Source organism: Diadema antillarum, unplaced genomic scaffold (assembly GCF_040938485.1).
Source record: "Diadema antillarum isolate AM-2024a unplaced genomic scaffold, OU_Dant_1.0 seq00000962_RagTag, whole genome shotgun sequence".
Classification (NCBI taxonomy): domain Eukaryota; kingdom Metazoa; phylum Echinodermata; class Echinoidea; order Diadematoida; family Diadematidae; genus Diadema; species Diadema antillarum.
The window spans coordinates 1107480-1128172 of record NW_027271809.1 but is presented as its reverse complement, the minus strand read 5'-3'; the positions used below and the strand labels follow the sequence as shown (position 1 = coordinate 1128172).

At 38.7% G+C, this 20693-nt stretch overlaps 1 protein-coding gene across 1 annotated transcript in view; it reads left to right on the top strand.

The window, feature by feature from the left end:
• Positions 1 to 18886, top strand: part of LOC139741900 (protein unc-13 homolog B-like) — a 187627-nt gene extending 168741 nt beyond the window's left edge. Inside the window, exons 22-36 of the mRNA XM_071652473.1 lie at positions 344 to 433; positions 1925 to 2190; positions 2729 to 2814; positions 3553 to 3679; positions 4292 to 4532; positions 5295 to 5372; positions 6249 to 6424; positions 8917 to 9063; positions 10218 to 10341; positions 12542 to 12607; positions 13228 to 13305; positions 15569 to 15737; positions 16296 to 16391; positions 17275 to 17434; positions 18205 to 18886. Of these exons, the coding sequence (XP_071508574.1) occupies positions 344 to 433; positions 1925 to 2190; positions 2729 to 2814; positions 3553 to 3679; positions 4292 to 4532; positions 5295 to 5372; positions 6249 to 6424; positions 8917 to 9063; positions 10218 to 10341; positions 12542 to 12607; positions 13228 to 13305; positions 15569 to 15737; positions 16296 to 16391; positions 17275 to 17434; positions 18205 to 18499 (2199 nt within the window). The 3' untranslated portion in view covers positions 18500 to 18886. The remainder of the gene's footprint in view (positions 1 to 343; positions 434 to 1924; positions 2191 to 2728; positions 2815 to 3552; positions 3680 to 4291; positions 4533 to 5294; positions 5373 to 6248; positions 6425 to 8916; positions 9064 to 10217; positions 10342 to 12541; positions 12608 to 13227; positions 13306 to 15568; positions 15738 to 16295; positions 16392 to 17274; positions 17435 to 18204) is intronic.
• Positions 18887 to 20693: the final 1807 nt, after the last annotated feature.

The window sequence follows — 20693 nt, the reverse complement described above, 5'->3', positions numbered from 1 at the left end:
TAAACCCACACATAATGAGGTGGTTACCAAATGCATCAGTTCAAATTAGAAAATGGGCTTGCTTAGGATGAGTATATACTGTATACACCGAATATTTCGTGAGGTTTTTATTTTCGCGAATTTCTCGAGTCAGGAGCTATTCGCGGAAATAATGACTCTGATCTCGATATGAATGTGATGCACATGTATACATTTCTCCGTTCAGTACAGTATTCCACGATCACCAATTGAACCACTCGCGAAATCGTTGGGAAGTCCTGATTCACGAAAATTTAGACTTGCTAAATATATGGCGTATACGGTAATGTGTTGATTGAAAACTTTTCCCCCTCTTGGCCTACAGAACAACTTCCCAGCAGACACCCCAGACAGACTGGCTGACCTCAAGTCTATGGTAGACCTCTTAACAAGTATTACTTTCTTCAGAATGAAGGTAAGAAAATCAACTCTCCTTATATCACTTTATTAGTGTCAACCAGTTGCTGTAAAACATTATATATTAGCGGCATGAAATTTTCATGAATTAGAGCCGATGGCCTTTTTCACGGCATGAAATTTGTGTGAATTGCCACTGGCATTCAATGCATATAGTGTAGACAAGAACATTCGTGTGCATCTTAATTTCGTGAATTTTGGCTTTTGCAATATTCATGAAATTAAACTGCACGCGAACATTCCTCGTCTTACAGCAGTTCGACCAGAGATGGATTTTTTATTTCTTTCTTTTTTTGTCGTATGACCATATGACCACAAATAATTGTACTTGGGAATAATGAGTAGATCTTAATGGTAGTAAGGAATACAGTTGCTTAGTTATCAGCCAAGACTTAATTTTTATGATATTCTAATGCACCAAACCAGTTGGTAGAGTTGTGACCTAGTTGGTGATGTACATATGTACCAGTGGTAATCCCCATAGATATTTTGCACACATGGTCATGACAAGTATCATTCTGAGGTGACAATGTGAAATTTTTAAAGTTCCATAATTCTCCCACTTTCATGTATCATAAGTAAATGATAGGGTTGTAATGAATACAGTTGCTTAGTTATCAGCCCTTACTTGATTTTTATTGTATCTTAATGCACCAAACAGTTGGTAGAGTTGTGAGTTGATGATTACCTGCGGTAAACCCCATATATATTTTGCACACAAGGTTATGACAAGTATCATTCTGAGGTGAAAATGGGAAATTTTGAAAGTTCAATAGCTCTCTTACTTCAAGTCCAAGTTTAATAGAACTTCTACCAGTCTCTTTATTTTGTTTTAATCTATTGATTAACCCTTTTTTGTGCTTTGAGTGCTTATTGACACAGAAGAAGAAAAAAACATAGCACTGTATACAGTATATCCAAAAAAAAAATTACAATCAGATTTTCGCATTGATAACACCCAATATGATTAAACTGTCTAAATGCTACTTCAGGGTCCTAAAATATAACATCTTAGCACTATTTGGCAGAAAACCCCATTCAATTTGGTTGAGAGATCACAGAGAAATGTGGATTGTTGTAAAGCATGTCATGAGTCTGATTCTTCCAAGTTTAGCACTTGGATGCTCTTGTGTGTGAACACAATATAGACAGAACTTGGAGGGAAGAGATTCCTGACATGCTCTACAAAATTCCTCATTTCTCTTTGACCACTGAAGCAAATCGAATGAGGTTTTCTGTCAGATGTGGGCAATGAGTTATAGTTTCATACCCTAAAATTGTATTTGGATTGATTCACTATTTTTAAAGTTATCATTGCGGAGTGTCCCGTTGTAATTTTTTTTTTTTGACATACGGTACACTGTCCAAATTCCCTGGCACAGAAAGGGTTAAAGTGTGGAAACGTGTGGAATGACTTGTGATGCTGCAATACAGATCAATATGCATCAAGGTTTCTCTTTGACCACTTCACACTCCCAACCAACGACAGGTGCAAGAGCAAGCTAGTCCCCCTAGAGCTGCCTCGGTGGTGCTGGGTTGCGTCAAAGCGTGCCTCCAGTCGACCTACGACTACATCCGCGACAACTGCTTTGAGCTGTTCCAGCGCGAGTTCCAGCCGGACCAGCCCATCAAGCAGCCAGACCCGGCCGACGACCCCAACGGGCCCCGCAGCCTGGAGTTCTGGACCAAGATGATCTCCCTCATCGTGTCCGTCATCGAGGAAGACAAGACCACGTACACGTCGGTGCTCAACCAGTGAGTTTGGAGTCACTTTCATCTTGTCTTTAACCCTTACCATGCTTTAAGAGAATTGTGTAATTCAATTTACTTACAACAACAAAAAATAGGAAGTAGATGAGCAAAAGTGCATAAACATAATTACTATACTAAAACTGGGTGTTACACTTAATTAATGTAGGAGCGAGTATATGCATTTCATATGTTCATTTCTGGTTTTTACCTTTTATGCAGAGTACAAACAAAAGAAAATACCATAATTACCATGTCATATGTGACTGTCATATTACTGTATGTGCCATGTATGTTCTATAGAAAGAGGGCCACTACAGCACATTACACCGTTCTTGCAAAAATCAATTTGCAAGTCCCAGTTCACGAAATATTATGCTTACTAAATATATAGCTCACACAGCATGTGTATGAGATTTTTTTTTTAGGCAGCGAGTCAACATATAATTGCAGCATGTCAGACAATAGTGGCAAGGGGAAGCTACAGTATAATGTTTTGATTGTTCAAACTGGCATCTCCCAACACACTTTCAATTTGCGACAGATTCCCCAACGAACTGAACGTTGGCCAGTTGTCGTCCACCATGATGTGGAGTGAATTTGCCAAAGATATGAAATCTGCTCTCGGGGGTAAGTATTAGAATGATCCAAAGGTCTATATCCTTGTTTGTTTGGCTTTTTATTTTGCTCTCAATGGGTTTATATCAGCAGATCATCCTAACCAATTCATAGTTGTGTGGTACAGTTGATATTTCCTGAAGTTCATGGATAATTATCACTGTTTAGTGACAGTTGTGTGGGTAATGACTGGAATATGTTGGAGAATGTATGAATTTGAAGTGGTTTTTTTTTTTGTGTATAGTGTGTTTGTGTATGGATGGACATTTTGAACAGTGTAATACAAGTGTATCTCTTCAGACATTCAGAGTCCCATAAGATATGATGGGTACTACAGTGTACATCACATGGATTTTTTTAATGCAAATAATAGCCTATTACGAGGTGCTGCTTTGATATTTATTCATCTGGTGGGTATAACATGTTTACTTGCTCTATCTTCTGTTTAGTTTTATGCTAAGCAAGAGTACTCAGAAAAGTTCATGATGTTTCTAATAAATTTCTATACACTGTCAGAGGCATTACCTACTATCTATGCTGCTTAGATTCCCTTTTTCTTCAGATTAATTGATTGCATTATGAAAGTGTCTTCATATCTGCCTAATCCAGGTATATGTAGCAAACATCGTCCACTACCCAAGTACCTAGAAGGGCGTTAATCACTGCGCAAATCTTGTGCACTAAGCACCATTTTGCATCTTAACCAAGAGTGCATCTTTAATCTCCCATAACGTTTTCACTCCACCATAGAGCATGACCAGCAGAGGAGGTGTACTAGTGCCGAGTACATGAACCTCCACTTTAAGGTCAAGTGGATGTATAACAAGTACGTGGAAGGAGTGAATGAGTACACGGACAAGACTCCAGAGTATGCCAGGTGAGACTTTTCTACCAAAGCTGAAGTGTCGAACCATACTTAACTTTTTGTTAAACTGCACATCACCTTTTTTGCTTCCAGGAACGTGTACCTTCAAACAGTGGGTTGTGGTTTAATAATATATATATTGCAACAGCAAAAATCTGAGCTCCTAAAAATAGTCTGCACCTGCAGCAGATCCTGCCAATAATTTTCTTTTTCCTGTCCATGAAAAAGTTTGAGTTTCGTTTTTTAGCAAAAATGCAAAATATTGTATTCTGGAATCTGAAAGGCGGTATATATCAAATGATAGCTCTAGATTTGTAAACTTATTAGAATGGCAAAATTTGCCTGATCAAAAATTTGAACAAAATTAAACCAGTTTCTTATTATCAAAACTATGCTCATGGGCTGTGTGAAGTAGGTAAAATTCAAGAAGCCCTAATTACACTATCAATTACACTATCAATCTCATATCTTATAACAGTACTGTGCACTGTCTGCTTCATTTGTTCAGTTAATCATATCAAAGTTTTTGCAGCATGTTGTACATTAGTGTAAGAAAGTACATGTCAACATTAAATGATGGGGAGACTCAAGGAATGTTATCTTCCCTGGTCTTGAAATCTCCAGCTGGTTCGAGCCCTTCGTGATGCAGTGGCTACGTGAGAACGAGGAGCTCTCAATGGACTTCCTGCACGGCGCCCTCGAGAGGGACGCCAAGGAGAACTTCCAGAAGAGCTCGGAGCATGCCCGCTTCTCGTGCTCCGTGGTGGACGTCTTCACCCAGATCAACCAGAGCTTCGACATCATCCGAAGACTGGAGTGTCCCGACCCCGAGATCGTCAACAGATACATGAGGAAGTTCGCCAACGTATGAATTCTTTTTCTACCACTCTTGCATTCTATCAGACTAGACTGAACAAAAAACAAAAACCACCAAATTCTTACGTCTGGGGACTTATTTTTTTTGATGTCTGACATATATAGCAACTTATCATTCTTGAGAAACACTCTTAAGATTATATTGCACCACTGACAAAATAATAAGGATTAGGTTTGACACAAATTTTCAATCTGCAGTGCCAACATCACACGATCAATGTGTATTTTGTGTCTGTTTATTTGCCAAAGTTGGTAAATGTTTGTTATGAATCATATCAAAAGGAAGAGACACATGGAAGTGTAATGTGATTGTGGTACAGTGCAAGAATACATGCTCCGTGATTTTAGCTACTTTTTAGTTCACATTAGAAAATAACCTCCTCTGGAAAAATTCAAGCTGTCTAGTTCCGTTATGTCAGAGAAAATTTAGTGTTTACCGGACATTGGAAGCTTTGTCCTGTGGGAGAAATGTTCTTCCTGTCACAGATTAACCCACTTTGCAGACTCAAAATCAAAATTACACTCAAACTTTAAAATAGATTTGATGTTGGATATTTCTCTAATCTATTGATAGTTCCCACACCCATTGTCCCCCCCCCCCAAAAAAAAAAAAAAGAAAAAGAAAAAATTAACATTCGTGTTACCATTAAGTGTTTCTGCTGTTTGCACATCTGAATTTATGGCAAGATGCTGCCTGTAGCAGAGATTCCTCTGTCAATAATTTTTTTCACCATTGCCTTGTCTTCCACAGACTGTCAACAGAGTCCTTCTGGCCTATGCCGACATTGTCACGGAGAAGTTTGCTCGCTACTGCAACAAGGATGAGATTGTGAGTTGCAATTCAATTCTGCCCTCACCCCAATTCATGGAGATTTATTTACAGGGAAAAGAAAACTGCAGAAAGAAATTGCTAGATTTGCTAGTTACACATTTACTTGATTCAATATCATTTTCATAACACATTCAGCATATGAATGTAATATCATGCGCAAACACACGCACACACACTCAAGCACACACACAAATGTACCTGTGGATAGAAAGTTTTTGATAGGCACTTACTGATATGCATCCATACTTTCCGACTTTGATGTGCAATATCAGAGCATATTCAATGAAACACTTAGGCTAGTGCATTAATTCTCATAAGCTACAACTATAGTAAATGGTCTGTGAAAGATACACTGTATTTTGTCTCCTGTGTCATGCGAATGTATGCTTCCTACACGCGCAAACTCTTGCCACAAATGCAAGTCACTATTTAGTGTAGAGCATAACTCAAATTCTCGTAACTGCTGCATAACAGCTGTTTATGCCTTCTCTATATAATATTTTCATAGAGATGATAATAATCGTATTAGGATGGCTGTATTTCATGGAATAACAGGGAACATTGCACTCTCGTTTGGGCCAATATTGCACTCATCTTCTGCGCGTGCAATATTGGGCCTAACTCATACAATACTGTCTGGTATCCCATTCATTGCCATGCAATGTACTATAAATATTGCATCTTGCCATGTGCAATATTGGTCTTAACTCATGCAATATTCCCCAGTATTCCATTCATTGCCAGCCAATATAACATAATTATTACATCTTGCCATGTGCCATATTGGTCTTAACTCGTGCAATATTCTCCGGTATTCCGTTCATTGCCACTCAATATAATATAATTATTGCATCTTGCCACGCCCCCCTACAGTCCCTCCAGGCTTGCATCCTGATGAACAACATCCAGCAGCTGAGGGTGTACCTGGAGAAGGTCTTTGAGTCCATGGGAGGGGAGAAGCTGGACTCAGAGGCTGCCGACACCTTGAAGAAGCTGCAGGGAAGCCTGAACGAGGTCTTGGACCAGCTCAGCAAGGTCTTTGCAAAGAGGTAGGCTTATAGCGGACAGCAGCTATATTATTCCACAGGCTGGTACTCTAGCTGTCTCTCGATCACTCACATCTCATGAAGGTTCAAGGTGTAGAAAACAAAGCTTGCTGATCAAAACTGCCTTTCTAATGATAGTGAGCCAGTGAGATAAAATGGAGACAAGAGCAGCATGAGCTTTCATTTAATGTAATTTCAATTTATTTTTATGTTTCTCTATAAGATGATACATCAGATATAACAAGCTAGAATGGTACATGATATCTAGCTTGTCTGCACAATACATATTCCTAACATCTGGAATATTGTGGTCAATCTATGAAAATTCAAATCTAAGCAGAATGCCAGAGAAATACAGTTGAACCTACTTAAAAGAAAGCTTGTTAAGCAGTCAGTCCGCAGCGTGTGCGATAATGAGGCATGAACGACAATTTTATTCAGAATCACGTTTACGCAGTTTGTGCCCTTGAGACTAACGAGATTTCGCGATACTTTGCGAGAGTTTTTGCAGAGGTCGCAACAACAGCTTTCATAGCTTTCGCAGTGCATTGTTTGACCCAGGATGGTTAGTTAAGTTATAGAGCTGATTATGCTCATTAATTTGATACCTAATTTCCCTATTTTTGATGTCAATATAGTAGTCCATTTTAGCATCAAAGTAAACGATTATTTTGCCAATGTTCAAGAAGCTTTTAGATCATAGTTTGATGTTTTGCTAGTTCCTGACTGGTATTGAAAATAGATCTCCGTAATTTCTTCGATTTCACAATCGTGAAACTTGAGCGAGTATGATCAATTAAAAAACGAAGAGGGGCACCATTTTTAAGGTTGTGAATTTTCCTGTTGAAAACAAGGCAAATTATGTTTTCTTACTGGAAGTGGGGTAGTGAATGAACACGCGTGGAATGTGTTGTTGATACCCAGACAATGGTCGTGGACAATGGCCAGGATTGGAATGTTTCATGAGGAATTCCACTATCGCAGCTAGTCTTTGTTCATTCTGAAATGTGGTGTGTGCAAGCACATGGAAACATGTGCTTACTTCTTTCATGTGCATACATTTCACCCTGTGTCAAGAATTCAGACTAGCAGTGCTCGGGGCAATTTACATGAATAATTGATTAAGCATTCATGTGCCTTGCAGCAGAGCTCGGGAAAGGTGGCAGCCAGGTCCATTGTTAAGGGTCATTGTAAGTGCACACTCACATACACATCATTGGTTCCTGTGTAAAGTTCAAGTTTTGTATAGAGAGTGAAAATTCGATCACAATCTGGAACCTAACATTTAAAACTCACAGCACTGAGTCAGCAGCCAGTGGATACTACGCAATGCGACACGCCGCGTCTTGCAACAGATTTCGACCAATCACAGACCCGGAATTCCGGTGCGAATGCGAGGATAATCTTTTTAAACTCGACGCTAGACATGTCTCTGAATTTTGCTAGTTCCTGACCCGTATTGAAATGAAGATGGGAAAACGTGCCCTTATTGTGATACTATATACTTTAGCGGACATAGTCTTCACCATATTTTAGAGGGGCATGAAAGATTTCAGGTTAGTTTTTTGGCGTCAAACGTGAAGGAATTTTTTTGAATACAATACCGAACTTCGAGAGAGATTTTGATATTCTATATTCTTCTTTTCTGTTTATTTTGATCATGAGCATATTTGCTTATGTTTTCTCTTTCAGTCGATACTAAAAGTGTCGAAAACTGACGAGAAATACTCGTTCTACACGGATTTATTCATGACCATGTATCTGCTCATTACGTATGCAAGCACCGCTCAGCCGTGCATACGACTTGAATAAATACGTGCGTTTTCGCTCGCGCTGCGGACTGACTGTAAGTGTACATCCCAATCTTTTAATCTTGTTGCCTCTGACAAAAACTCTCAAAGGAAACAAGATTAGATGAATCCAGGAACAAAAGAAAGAAGAAAGATAAGATAGTTTTTTACAGACTTGCATGTATTCATTGAGTGTCAGCATCAGGAGAGGAATGATGGTTTCTAATATCTCTAACAGCACAGTTCTGTCGCTGCATGCATCGAAGAAAGAATGCATTACAATGCTTTTTTTAATGCAGTCAATGGAAGCGATGCAAACAGCAACACTTCTTTCACAACATGCAACTATTGTTCTGTACAAACACAGCCACTTATCACACCATTGAAGTGCAGATTACATGTATTCTTTCAAGCAATTCAGGTATATGTTCTACACTGGACAGATGTCATATATTTAATGCTCTCTTTCGATATATTTCATCATGAACAAACAATTAGATTTTAACCAAAAAGTCTTTCATGAAAGGGAACAGTTATTCTATTTGATTGGTAACTGTATATGTGATCTTACAATGTATATTCCTTCTTTATGATACCTGAATGTCTAATTTACTTCTGTGAAAATATGCATGAAATGTTGATAAAGTTGATATAATATATTGGAATGCTATATGTTCCCTTTATGACTGGTGTCATGTGACACAGCTTTGTACCACGCCTCCACGAGTCTATTGAGCAGCTGAGTGGCCACCTTGGTGAGGTCAGAGGTCAGGGCCAGCCCAACCAGAGGAGTAACAACGAGTCCGACGCCGTCACCGTGCTCCGCCCACTCATGGAGATCCTGGACGGGAAGTGAGTTCCTCCAAGATAATTGATTTGATTTGATTTGATTTGATAAGATTTGATTTCTGCCTTCCTGTATCATACAAATCTACAACACAAAGTCAACTGAACAACGTTATTGGGTAATAATTGAACCGGGGAAATACACGGAAACAGGTAAGTGATTGACTTAAATATAGAGCACTGTTTTTCTAGGTAATAAAAAATAAATGATAATACACAATAATGAGAATTACATCATATATCTATATAGTTTTTAAGTTTACGAATTTTGTAAGTTGGGTACTATTTGCAAATACAACGACATTTGAAAATATTGACCCTCTGATCCCATTCAAATGTACACATACTGGTATGCAGCCACAGAACACAGTACAGTTGAACCTCTCGTATCCGGACAAGTCGGGACCGGGGCTCATCCGGATAAGGGATTTGGCCGGATACGGGAGACTCAATGCTCTATAGATGTACATAATATACATACACATGTACAGTAGCCCATTGTAGTACCACATGTAGTAATGTGTATACTGCAACCTTTTCATTGTTACACTCAGTAACAGACCCCAAAATAGAGGTTCGTGTTTGCAAGAATGAAATCATTTTCTTGAATAAATTCTTGGGATTATTTACCTAAATAACTATTAAGAAATGTATCAAGTATATGTAATTCATGTGTGTTTGTGTAGGAGTTCTCAAGGAGTTGGGAATCCCCCTTTCCTCCCGTAATCATTAAGAAAAAAAATCACGGTGAGATTGCGTCCGTATAATAGAGAGATCCGGATAAAGGGAGGCCGGATAAGAGAGGTTCAACTGTACATGAACAAGGTGTGTGATAATACAGTCTTAATAGGCCGAAGTCTTGGCGTGCGTACTGTGTGGATGGATGCATGCATTAAATTTTGCAGACAAGTAAACTTTCTAGATATATGTTTAAGGCATCTTCGTTGAGGACACACACACACACAAAAAAAAAACACTTAATGTATGTGTATATAATTATATACAAAGTATATACATACATTGTATATATGAGAAAATGTGCACTATTTACGTTGTATGGTTTATATAGGTTTGCGACCTCCTTATACAGTCATGTATAGTTGTAGTCTCTAAATCAGACCTTCAAGCTAGTATACCATATATCTTGCCTTATGATACAGCCTATCGGTGCTGGCCCAGAACTGTGAGAAGACTGTGTGGAAGAGACTACTCAAAGAGATGTGGAAGATTGTCATCAGCACCGTGGAGAAGGTCGTCGTCCTGCCTCCAATGAGTGATGTCTCGGTAAGGATCGACCCTAAGCTGTGGGAATGAAACGTTGACACTGGCTTGTACACCACTCACATCTGCACTGGTCTAGCAACAACAACAACAAAAACACCTGTTACAACTGGAAGATCGTTAACACCTTTACACCCAAAATGACATGCAATGACACACAGGCAGTGACAAATTCACCAACACTTGTAAGAAAAAACACCTACCAGTAATTACAACTGGCAAATCATTAACACCTTTACACCAAAAATGACACGCAGTGACACACATTGACAAATCATCAACACCTGGGTACACCAGTGATCTGTACACCCCATCTCCATCATAAAACACAATTGGCAAATTACTTCGACACAAACCATGCATGTAGTTGCACATGTCTCTACATTACAGCAGCCAAGTCAGCTTGACTTTCTTGATAGCATGACAGTATGTTTGTGATTTCATTTACTGGCACCGAGTTTTGTAAACCAATTGCGAGAATAATTTACCAAGAGTTAAACAAACAGTGAAGATGTACCAGTGCTCACAACTCACAATACTCTCGTTGTTTTCATGACACATGATGATAGTAACATATCTGAGAGCAACTGGAGTATGGTAATATACCGTAAGATGATTATAATTATTATTATACCCCCGCCAAACGAAGTTTGAAGGGGGTATATAGGAATCAGCGGACGGTCGGGCGGTCGGGCGGTCGGTCGGGCGGTCGGTCGGGCGGTCGGTCGGGCGGTCGGTCCGTTGCAAATCTTGCGTCGCGAACTACTTCCTCAGTTTTCAACCGATTCCCATAAAACTTGGCACAGATGTGTGCCTTGGGTTGTAGATGTGCAAGACGTATTTTTTGACAGTACCCGAAAGTACGTTGCCATGGTAACGGCATATTAATGGCAGAAGATCAAGGAAAGATCTTGCGGATTTAACTACTTCCTCAGTTTTTTGACCAAAGCTTATGAAATGTTGTTTTGACCAAAGCTTATGAAATGTTGTTTGGCGGGGGTATAACCAGTCGCTGTAGCGACATTTCTAGTTCATCATGGCACGTAGCAGAGATTATTTTTGAATGAAACTGTGAATAGGAGTTTTGAGTACACTGTCTGACTATATGTACCTTTTTGCACTGAAATTTTTTACACAACTTGTCCAAGTGCAGTTCATAACTGGCAATGGAATAACTGGAGAGTCAGGGAATAGTCAGGTGTCATGTCTTATTCATTTGTTTCTCTATCTTTATACCCCCGCCAAACGAAGTTTGAAGGGGGTATATAGGAATCAGCGGGCGGTCAGTCGGGCGGTCGGTCGGGCGGTCGGTCGGGCGGTCGGTCCGTTGCAAATCTTGCGTCGCGAACTACTTCCTCAGTTTTCAACCGATTCCCATAAAACTTGGCACAGATGTGTGCCTTGGGTTGTAGATGTGCAAGACGTATTTTTTGACAGTACCCAAAAGTACGTTGCCATGGTAACGGCATATTATGGGCAAAAATGGGTACAAATCTTGCGTCGCGAACTCCTCCCACAGTTTTCGATCAATTTTTATGAAATTAGGTACAGATGTTCATCTGAATATGTTAATGTGCAAGACACATATTTCCGCAGTGGCAAAAAGTGCGTTGCCATGGTAACGGCATGTTATTGGTAAAATATAGGGCAAAATGCTTCATGGCAAAACTGCTTCATCAGTGTTCTTCCAATTCTCATGGAATTCATATTGATATAGGTTAGCATGACACATTTCTTGACAGTGACAAAAAGTATGTTGCCATGGTAACAGCTCACATATTATGAGCCAAAATGATGGAAAATTTTGTGTTGCAAACTACTTCCTCAGTTTGTGCCCAATTTCCATGAAACTTGGTACAGATGTGTGCCTTTGGTTGTAGATGTGCAAGACGCATTTTTCGACAGTACCCGAAAGTACATTGCCATGGTAACAGCATATTAATGGCAGAAGATCAAGGAAAGATCTTGCGGATTTAACTACTTCCTCAGTTTTTTGACCAAAGCTTATGAAATGTTGTTTTGACCAAAGCTTATGAAATGTTGTTTGGCGGGGGTATAACCAGTCGCTGTAGCGACATTTCTAGTTCTTGTTGTGAGGGAAAATGTTGATTTGGATCATTGTGTGCTTGTGTCTTAGTGACTCTATCTGATGAGAATCTGAATGCATTGTCACTTGGCAAATCCGCTGTTCCCTTTTGTCCAGATGAGCTCGATTTTAGCCACTCTCAACCCAGCCTTAGCCAAATTGCAGGGGCACGGAGAGACAAAGGTATGTTTCAGCTGTTTGTATCAGTATTTTATGTGCGATGTATTTTTAAATTAAGATACAATACCTCCGTGAAGGAAAAATTGCTTTTGAAAGTGAAGACTGCATTCTTTTTGACAAAAATCATTTGTAGCTTGAGCAGTATATTGCACCATCAGCAAATTTGACTCTTCTTTGTTAAGTTAGCAGTATTGTGACTTGTATGAATGGTTTTTAAAAATTCATTCATTACAGCGCCCTTATTGACTTACAACTTAGTCATTTTTATCAGCCTGTCATGTAACAGTGCTGTTATGAATTTTGCAGATATCTTTCACAAACAGACCAAAGCAAAAATTAAAGACATTTTATTTTCCTTTCCTCCTTTTTCCTTATATTTCCTTATTGCGAATCACCTTCTCTTCATATGTATTAAATATTTTATATCGTTGATATCTCTTGAGCAGAGTAATGAGAAGAAAAAAAAACTTGAATAGAAAACCAGAAATATCCATATTCATATTTGCATGCCATCTGCATATGACATCTGCAATGGAACCTCCATGCACAGTGTGCATGTGTGCATGCCAGGTCTCAGACATGAACTAAAGTATCTATTAATTCTCTCTGGCCTGTACTTTTAGGATGTGAACAAAGAGGAGAACAAGAACTTGTCCCCCAAGCAGTGCGCTGTCCTCGAGGTAGCCCTGGACCACATCAAGGTACCATGTCACTGTCATATGTTTCTTGGGCCAGGAAAAAACAAATGTGTCACCATGACGACTAGTCCTGACATCACTAACCCTTGCTTGTACATTGTAATTGATGTGTAATTTGTTCTGTGTCATGTTGTTATAATGTAATTGTAGATGTTTTTGTTTTACTTGAATTTTTATTTTTTTATCTACTGTTCATGAGTTGATTTGTGTGCTGTTGATAGTTCTGAAGATTTAATTTGCTTTTGTCTGTTTCATTGGTATTTGCTTGTCGTCATGTGATTTTGATTTAACTGCAGTATATGTGTCCCATAAGTAACTTGACAGAAAAGCAAATGTGCACATACTGTATTGGTAAATCTTAACCCATGTGAGAACTTACGCCATATGTCACATCAATACCTACTAAATATTAGGACCAGCTAGGAGATTTAGATATATAATAAATCAGTAATGATGTAGATATATTATAAAGGAATTCAAAATACATATAATTTCCGAGAATAGCTTTGTCATCATCAAAGTGCTGTTTATGTAGTGTGGCCATGTAATCATATTGTGTAGTTTGATGTTTTTACCATGATGTGTAGAGTGTATTATTTTTCATTTAACCCTTTGCTTTACATCAATGTTTGTTTTATTTTCCCTTTTATAGCAGCTGCTTCTTCTCCCATCATTTTTTTTTTTTTTTTGCTTTGTTTATGTTGTTCAAAGATTTGTGCTCAATCTCACGGTGGAAACTTTAGTTGGCTCTTAGCTTATGCAGTAATTGTGATTTTATATTTGTCTGCACACAGCTTCTACTGCTCCTGTCAATGTGCATTGAAATGGTAACAGTTGTGAAACGTGTCGTCTTGTCTGCGCTTTTGTAACATTTTGTGAGTGGTAGCGTTTAACAAAGTAGGAGAGAATAGCTTTCCATAATAATCCAAAGTTGATTTTGTGGATGTTTCTGTACATCATGGCCGGTACCAGGCAATACTAACTCTGTGTGTGTATATAAGTGGAAAATGATAACAAAATAACACACCATTTTAACACTTCACCTTTCTAGATAGTTCATGAGATAGATTGTACACATACAATTTGTACTTTTGATTGCATTACTCTGTTGTTGTTGGGGTTTTTTTTTCTCTTTCTTTTTTAGGGTGGTTCTCTCAGAGTGTTAGATTCCTTTCCAAGATTAAAAAACAAAACAGACATAGCTTGTCTGCCTTACAGTAACTGCTTCTAAAGATTTTCCTCAGACATGCATTGTGATATTAAGATATTTTAAACCGTAGTTATGAAATTACCATACACACAGTGTATAATCTATTCAGGAAAAAAAAAATTAAAAATTATTTAAATTTTTTTCTTTTTTCCAAGTGACATCATTGAAAATAGATTCCCTTTAAATGTCATTTTGTTTATTATACTAAACAACTAAAAGCTTCAGGCTTTGTTTTCTTTAACAATTTATCATGCATTGATGGATAATATCGTGCTATGGCAATATGTGACAGTTTCTTTGAAATGAAATTATTTTAAATCATAACCTGTAGGGGAATTTTTTGGATAAATCATCCTGTCCTTGGGCAAATAGATTAGAGTCTATATTTCATTTGAGATAATAAAACCAGTCATCCTCTGTTTTTCTCTTAATATCATATGCTCAGTTAGCAGTCCACTTTATATTTATGTAACTTTTAGCATAGAAATACCCATAGACGTTTGTGTACATGCATTCTTTGAAACATGCACATAACAAAACATTCTAATTATGTATGCAAGAACAGATGCTGACCGACCCCAAACCCCAAAGTCATTATTTCATTCATTATGTCTATCTGAAAGGTAAAAGAGTAATTACATGAATCTTATAAAAGGGAGAATGTATGGAAATGTTTTATCAATATGCTAATAGATTTCAATGACAAATGTCACACAGGTATGAGTCTCCCTACTCAAAAGGAGACTGAGTTGACTGGATGCTAGGTGAGCCTTAGTAAAAGCTGTGTGCATTCAAAGATACAGAAATCACAATTCTGACTTTTCAGCAGATACTGGGGCAGTCTTTTTCCTTCTACTTGAGTTCATCTTTTGGTAGCGTTCTGGAAACAAACTTTACCACAAAAGCGAGGAATTATCTAGCCACCTTCTAAGGCTGCAGAAATATGTCATGAACTCTCAAACTTCTGCCCGGAGCGTAGGTTTTCGAGAGAAAAAAATACATAAAATCCAAGATAACGGCGAGCCAACTAACGTTGCTTCCCACCGCCTGCAACAGGGTTGTTTTGCCCACCCACAGCAATACTTCCATGGCTCCGGGAACGGCCTCAAGCGCAACTTTCTGGAGAAGAGCCCCGAGCTGCAGTCGCTGCGCTACGCCCTCTCCCTCTACACCCAGACCACGGACATGCTGATCAAGACTTTTGTGCAGACGCAGAATCAGCAAGGTACGCCGGCCGATGGACGTTGATGGAAGATTTGAGCTGCTAGATTATTTTCCTTAACATAAGATTCAAACACAATTTTTTTAGAAGCACATCAGTTGAGCACATCTGCAACTCTTTCTTCTCTTTCATCTTCTTATAATTCTTATTGTTATTGTTCTCATTCCATTGGTTTGGAATACAATTTAGATGTGGATAGAAATTCATTGAATCCATATCGCCATGTTTTAGACACAGTATTCCAGTCCTGCCATTGATGTGCAACTGTTTCAATTAAGACATGCCCGTGTGTGAATTTCTGGCGTGAATAATATTTGACTAGAGTATTAAACTCAGTATTCATAACAAACTAAGAGTGGACCTTCTCAATTAGTCAGGCTTTGAAGTTGGCCAATAGATGTTCAGGTTTTTGGCAAACCTATCTGTGAGAACTTGAATCTGAGTGGGCTCATAGATCATGTGATATTATTGTAACATCAGGATGTGCTGTGAATCTAATCAGTTTAGGGCGATGTACAATTTCTCTCTTACACGGTATATGTTCTTTTTGCCGTGGAACAGATCAACCCAGTGGAAGTCAGTCCTATGGTGAGCTTTCCATCCAGGTAGACCTGTTCACACACCCAGGAACTGGGGAGCACAAGGTCAATGTTAAAGGTAAATATCAGGTTTAGTGGTTTCAAGCAAAATGTATAGTCATATCTGAAGTTATTCATATCTACGTGGTAACATACATTGCGACATTGTGACTCGGATGGTTATTTCTCTGTAAGTTTTTTTTTTTTCCTTTACCTGATTGACTTTCTGCAGCCATTTGGTTTTGATGGCCTGAGCGACCACCACAAACAAACCCTGATAAAACTGTGGCCATCATAGAGCCAAGAAAATTGCAAATTATGATGACTCAAATGAAATGTGTGAAATATGACAATTTGTCACAAATAGACATTTTGATAGTGTGACTCTCCTGTCTGACCAAATAAAAAAAAAAGATGATCAAAAAGATTAAGGATATTCTGAAATTCAAAACTTTCTAGGTTCCTTAAAGCATGTCACTGTGCTGTTGCCAATTAGTCTACTGTGGTTATGTGCTTAATCACCTGCATGCTCTTCTGAATTGTAACACCATGGCTATTTTTTTATACTGTGTATGTAAGCTTGCCAGCTTTCTTACAGTTGGTACATAAGACTCTTTAAAATACAGTGGAAGTATTCTATATGATTAAAAAGTTGAGAGCCTAATGAAGTGCTACTACTAATATCATCATATCTATCTATATATTTTTGGCTGGACCCTTCTGAGAGAGAATCATCTATCGTACTCATTACATGATGAGCTGTAATTCACAGTGCAGAAATTCTCTTTGCTTTCTAACAGCAAAGGACAATTTAAATCAAACAAAAAACAAACAAATGCTCTCCAGATGTTTCTCTCATCAAGACAAGAATCAAAGTTATATCATGCACTATCTCTTTCACGTGCAACATGGCGTCACCTCGGTTTCGTTTCATTTCTTTTTTCCTCTCCCCTTTCCTACAGTGGTGGCTGCCAATGGCCTCAGGTGGCAGACGACCAGCATGTTCCGGCCGTTTGTGGAGGCCTACATGATCGGTCCACACCTGAGCGACAAGCGGCGCAAGCACTCCACCAAATCCAAGGCCAACAACTGGGCGCCCAAGTACAACGAGACCTTCCAGTTGTGAGTTTGTGGTGTTTTCACATCATTGGTGGGGGGGGGGGGGGGGGGGGGGGGGGAGTGACTGTTTTAAATTCAGCTCACCTAGTTCAATGCATTATGGGTAAAAATCCAAACTTGTTACAAATGGCAAAATGTACCGTTTATTCTAAATTCTGAAGCTGCCATTTGGATTTATTTCTTGCCACTTTTGGCTCTTGCAAACCCAGTAGTAAGTAACATTGTTGGTACAGTCAGTTGTAATTGTTGTACTCAAAATATGGAGGGAATATCAACATACTCTATTAGAATTTGATTACTAGGATTACGTTTTAGGATTCTTTGCTTTGGATGAAGCAGTGGTTATCCACAGTAGATATGAATGTTGATGAGTTCAGTTTTGAGGGGAAAGAATTGTAATCAACAAAAAGAGTAGAGATATGTTTTCTATTTGACAGTGTCCTCAAATAGAAGAATGCTGACCCATCATTCAAAGTGCCTTCCAGAAGAGAGCCGAAACTATTTTTTCTACATGTTCGGTTTCTTTTATAGAAAAAGAAAATATAACTTTAATGTTAAGACATCACAAACATCTTATTGACAACATATTGATTGAAAAATGAAAAAAGAAAATATAACTTTAATGTTAAGACATCACAAACATCTTATTGACAACAAATTGATTGAAAAATATAAAAAAAATATCAGATGACACAAAAGGAAAATACTTGAAATTGACTTGTGTTTTTCTTTTGCAAAATACTAATATGTTTGTTTGTGAATTCCCCTCACAGTATTCTTGGCAACGAGGATGAGCCAAGTTCATACGAGCTCCACTTCTGCGTCAAAGACTACTGCTTTGCCCGCGAGGACCACCTCATCGGGATCGGCGTACTTCAGCTCCACACCATCGTGGAATGCGGCAGCTGCGCCTGCGTCAGCACGCTGGGCCGCAAGCTGCACGTCAACGACACGGGTGGGACTATCCTACGCATCCTGTCGCAGCGCACCAATGACGAGGTCGCCCGCGAGTTTGTGCGGCTCAAGTCGGAGCGGCGGTCTGAGGGCGGAGACCAGGGGCGGAGCTGAGGCTCGAAATTCGCGGGATGGGGAGGGGGCTTTGTTGATCGATGAAATTTTTTCCAAACTGACATAAACGTACCTCATTTCCTTTTTTTTCTATGAGGGGTGGATGTCCCCCTTTAAATCTAAGTGCCTAAGTGTTTGAACTCTTTAACTTCATGTGCACAACCTCTTGACTCATTCCTATTTTGTTATCTTTCATACGCAGGAGACACTTCTGCACGAGGAGCTGCGAATACTCCAATTGTTAAGTGATTTAGGGCACACACACCGCTGTGGGTGTGTTTTGATGAGAAGCCGGTGGTTGTCGCGCGCAGCATTTGAATTCTTTGTGCTTTCAAAAACCCAACAGGATGAGCGGAACAAAATGGAACAAAATTGTCTCCCAGTTTTTGTTCCATCCCTTACCTGGCTTGTACATTGTAGGAAGCCTGGCGGAAAGCGCTCTAGACTGTCTCAAAGTTTCTAGCAACTCCCAAGTTTGCATAATTTTGGTCTATAGTCTTGTAGACCCACAAATGAAGTCGGTAAATAATCATCGCATGTGAGGAGACACAAGGAGATGTTAAAGTGTTACTTAGCCTTTGCTTGATGAGAGGTGGGGGAAATTTCTTTATGATAAGACACCAAATGAAGTCATTTTTAAATACCCAGGATTTAACACCTCTGCTGATTGCATAAATCTGTTGCGTTATGATTTAACAGTGTGCACCAATGTGAATGTGTCATTTTACTTGGTGTTTGATGTCTCTCTCTCTCTCTCTCTCTCTCTTCACCGTTATTTTTATTTCAGCACAGGTGGGGAAAAAAAGTGTGTGCTATGTTGCTTCCCTTCTGATCATTTATAACATTTTTGTGTACATAGAATGAAAGCTACATGTATCCTTGGATCCTTATGCATAGCTATTGATACGTTGTAACAAAGTTGATACTTTTAGACCATTCGGTTTGTCGTACCTTGGTTCTTTTTTCCTGTTTTCATTGGTAAATCACAGAGAGATTTGTAAACAGAGAAGAAAAAAAGTCGAGTCAAACCAGTTTTCTTTGCTCGTGAAATTGCTAGTAAGCTATTAAGGTAGTGACATTCTGCAGTCATCAAGTTTTGGTGTAATGAAGAAGCAGTGTTGTAGCGAGAATGTGAACATTCAGACTTTTTTTGAAATGTGGTGATCATCGTTGCATTCAATGTACAGATTTGTAGACCTTTTTCTCAATGTATTTGAAAAAAAAAAATCGTTTTTGTGTATTGTCCGTTGAAAAAGAGATGTATCGATTGACTTGCCTTTAGTGCTCTGTTGCTGTATTACTTGGAATAGAGAAAATGATACATATATCAATCTATTTGTAAATTTATATAAATGAATCTATCTATATATATGTACTGTTGCAATATTTATCCGCTTATTTGGAACATCTAGGTGCTATTGTATGAAGACCACACTTTTCACTGTTCACATTATCAGTGGGTGAGTCCGTTATTTTTTCTTTTTTTTTCACCAGATGGATATTACACATTCCATGCTCAAAGGCAAAATCAACAACTTCACGGGAATATTCAAACTAGGCACTCCAACATTTGTTGGTAGATAAAACACAAGACAGGGTGAGCGGGAAACACGGGAAGATATTAAAAATAAAGATAATCTATATGTTTTTGCTTTCCTGACAGAGCACGGAGGAATGTTTAAACAATTCTAGCCCAACACATGGTTTTTATCTGCAGTGTTCCATACAATTCCTTCCGATCCGCATCGCATGTATTAACTTGTACAAGACCCATATATATCTTGGTAAAAAGAAAGTGAGAAGGGGGTGGGGTGAGAAAGAAGGGAGTGAAGCGAGTTCCTTGCATGAAAGTTTAGCCTTTGATGTACTTCCAAGCGAGTTCCTTGCATGAAAGTGTAGCTTTTGGTGTACTTCCAGCTAACACAGCTATGTGGAGTAGATACAGTGTATGTCCATCCAGTCTGCAGATTACAGATCCATGATTTTGCGATCCCACACATTGCAACAGCATCACAGTGCAATTAATATATCACATTCAGATATCTTCTCTTGAAATATTTTCTGTTGTTGATTTTGTTACTTGGTCTTTGACTGAAATTTCATTCAGTTTGAGCAGCACAAGTGCTACACAGCCAAGTGATTGGTCACATCTACAATATCCCAAAACATATTTCACACTCTTGTTGAATTTCTG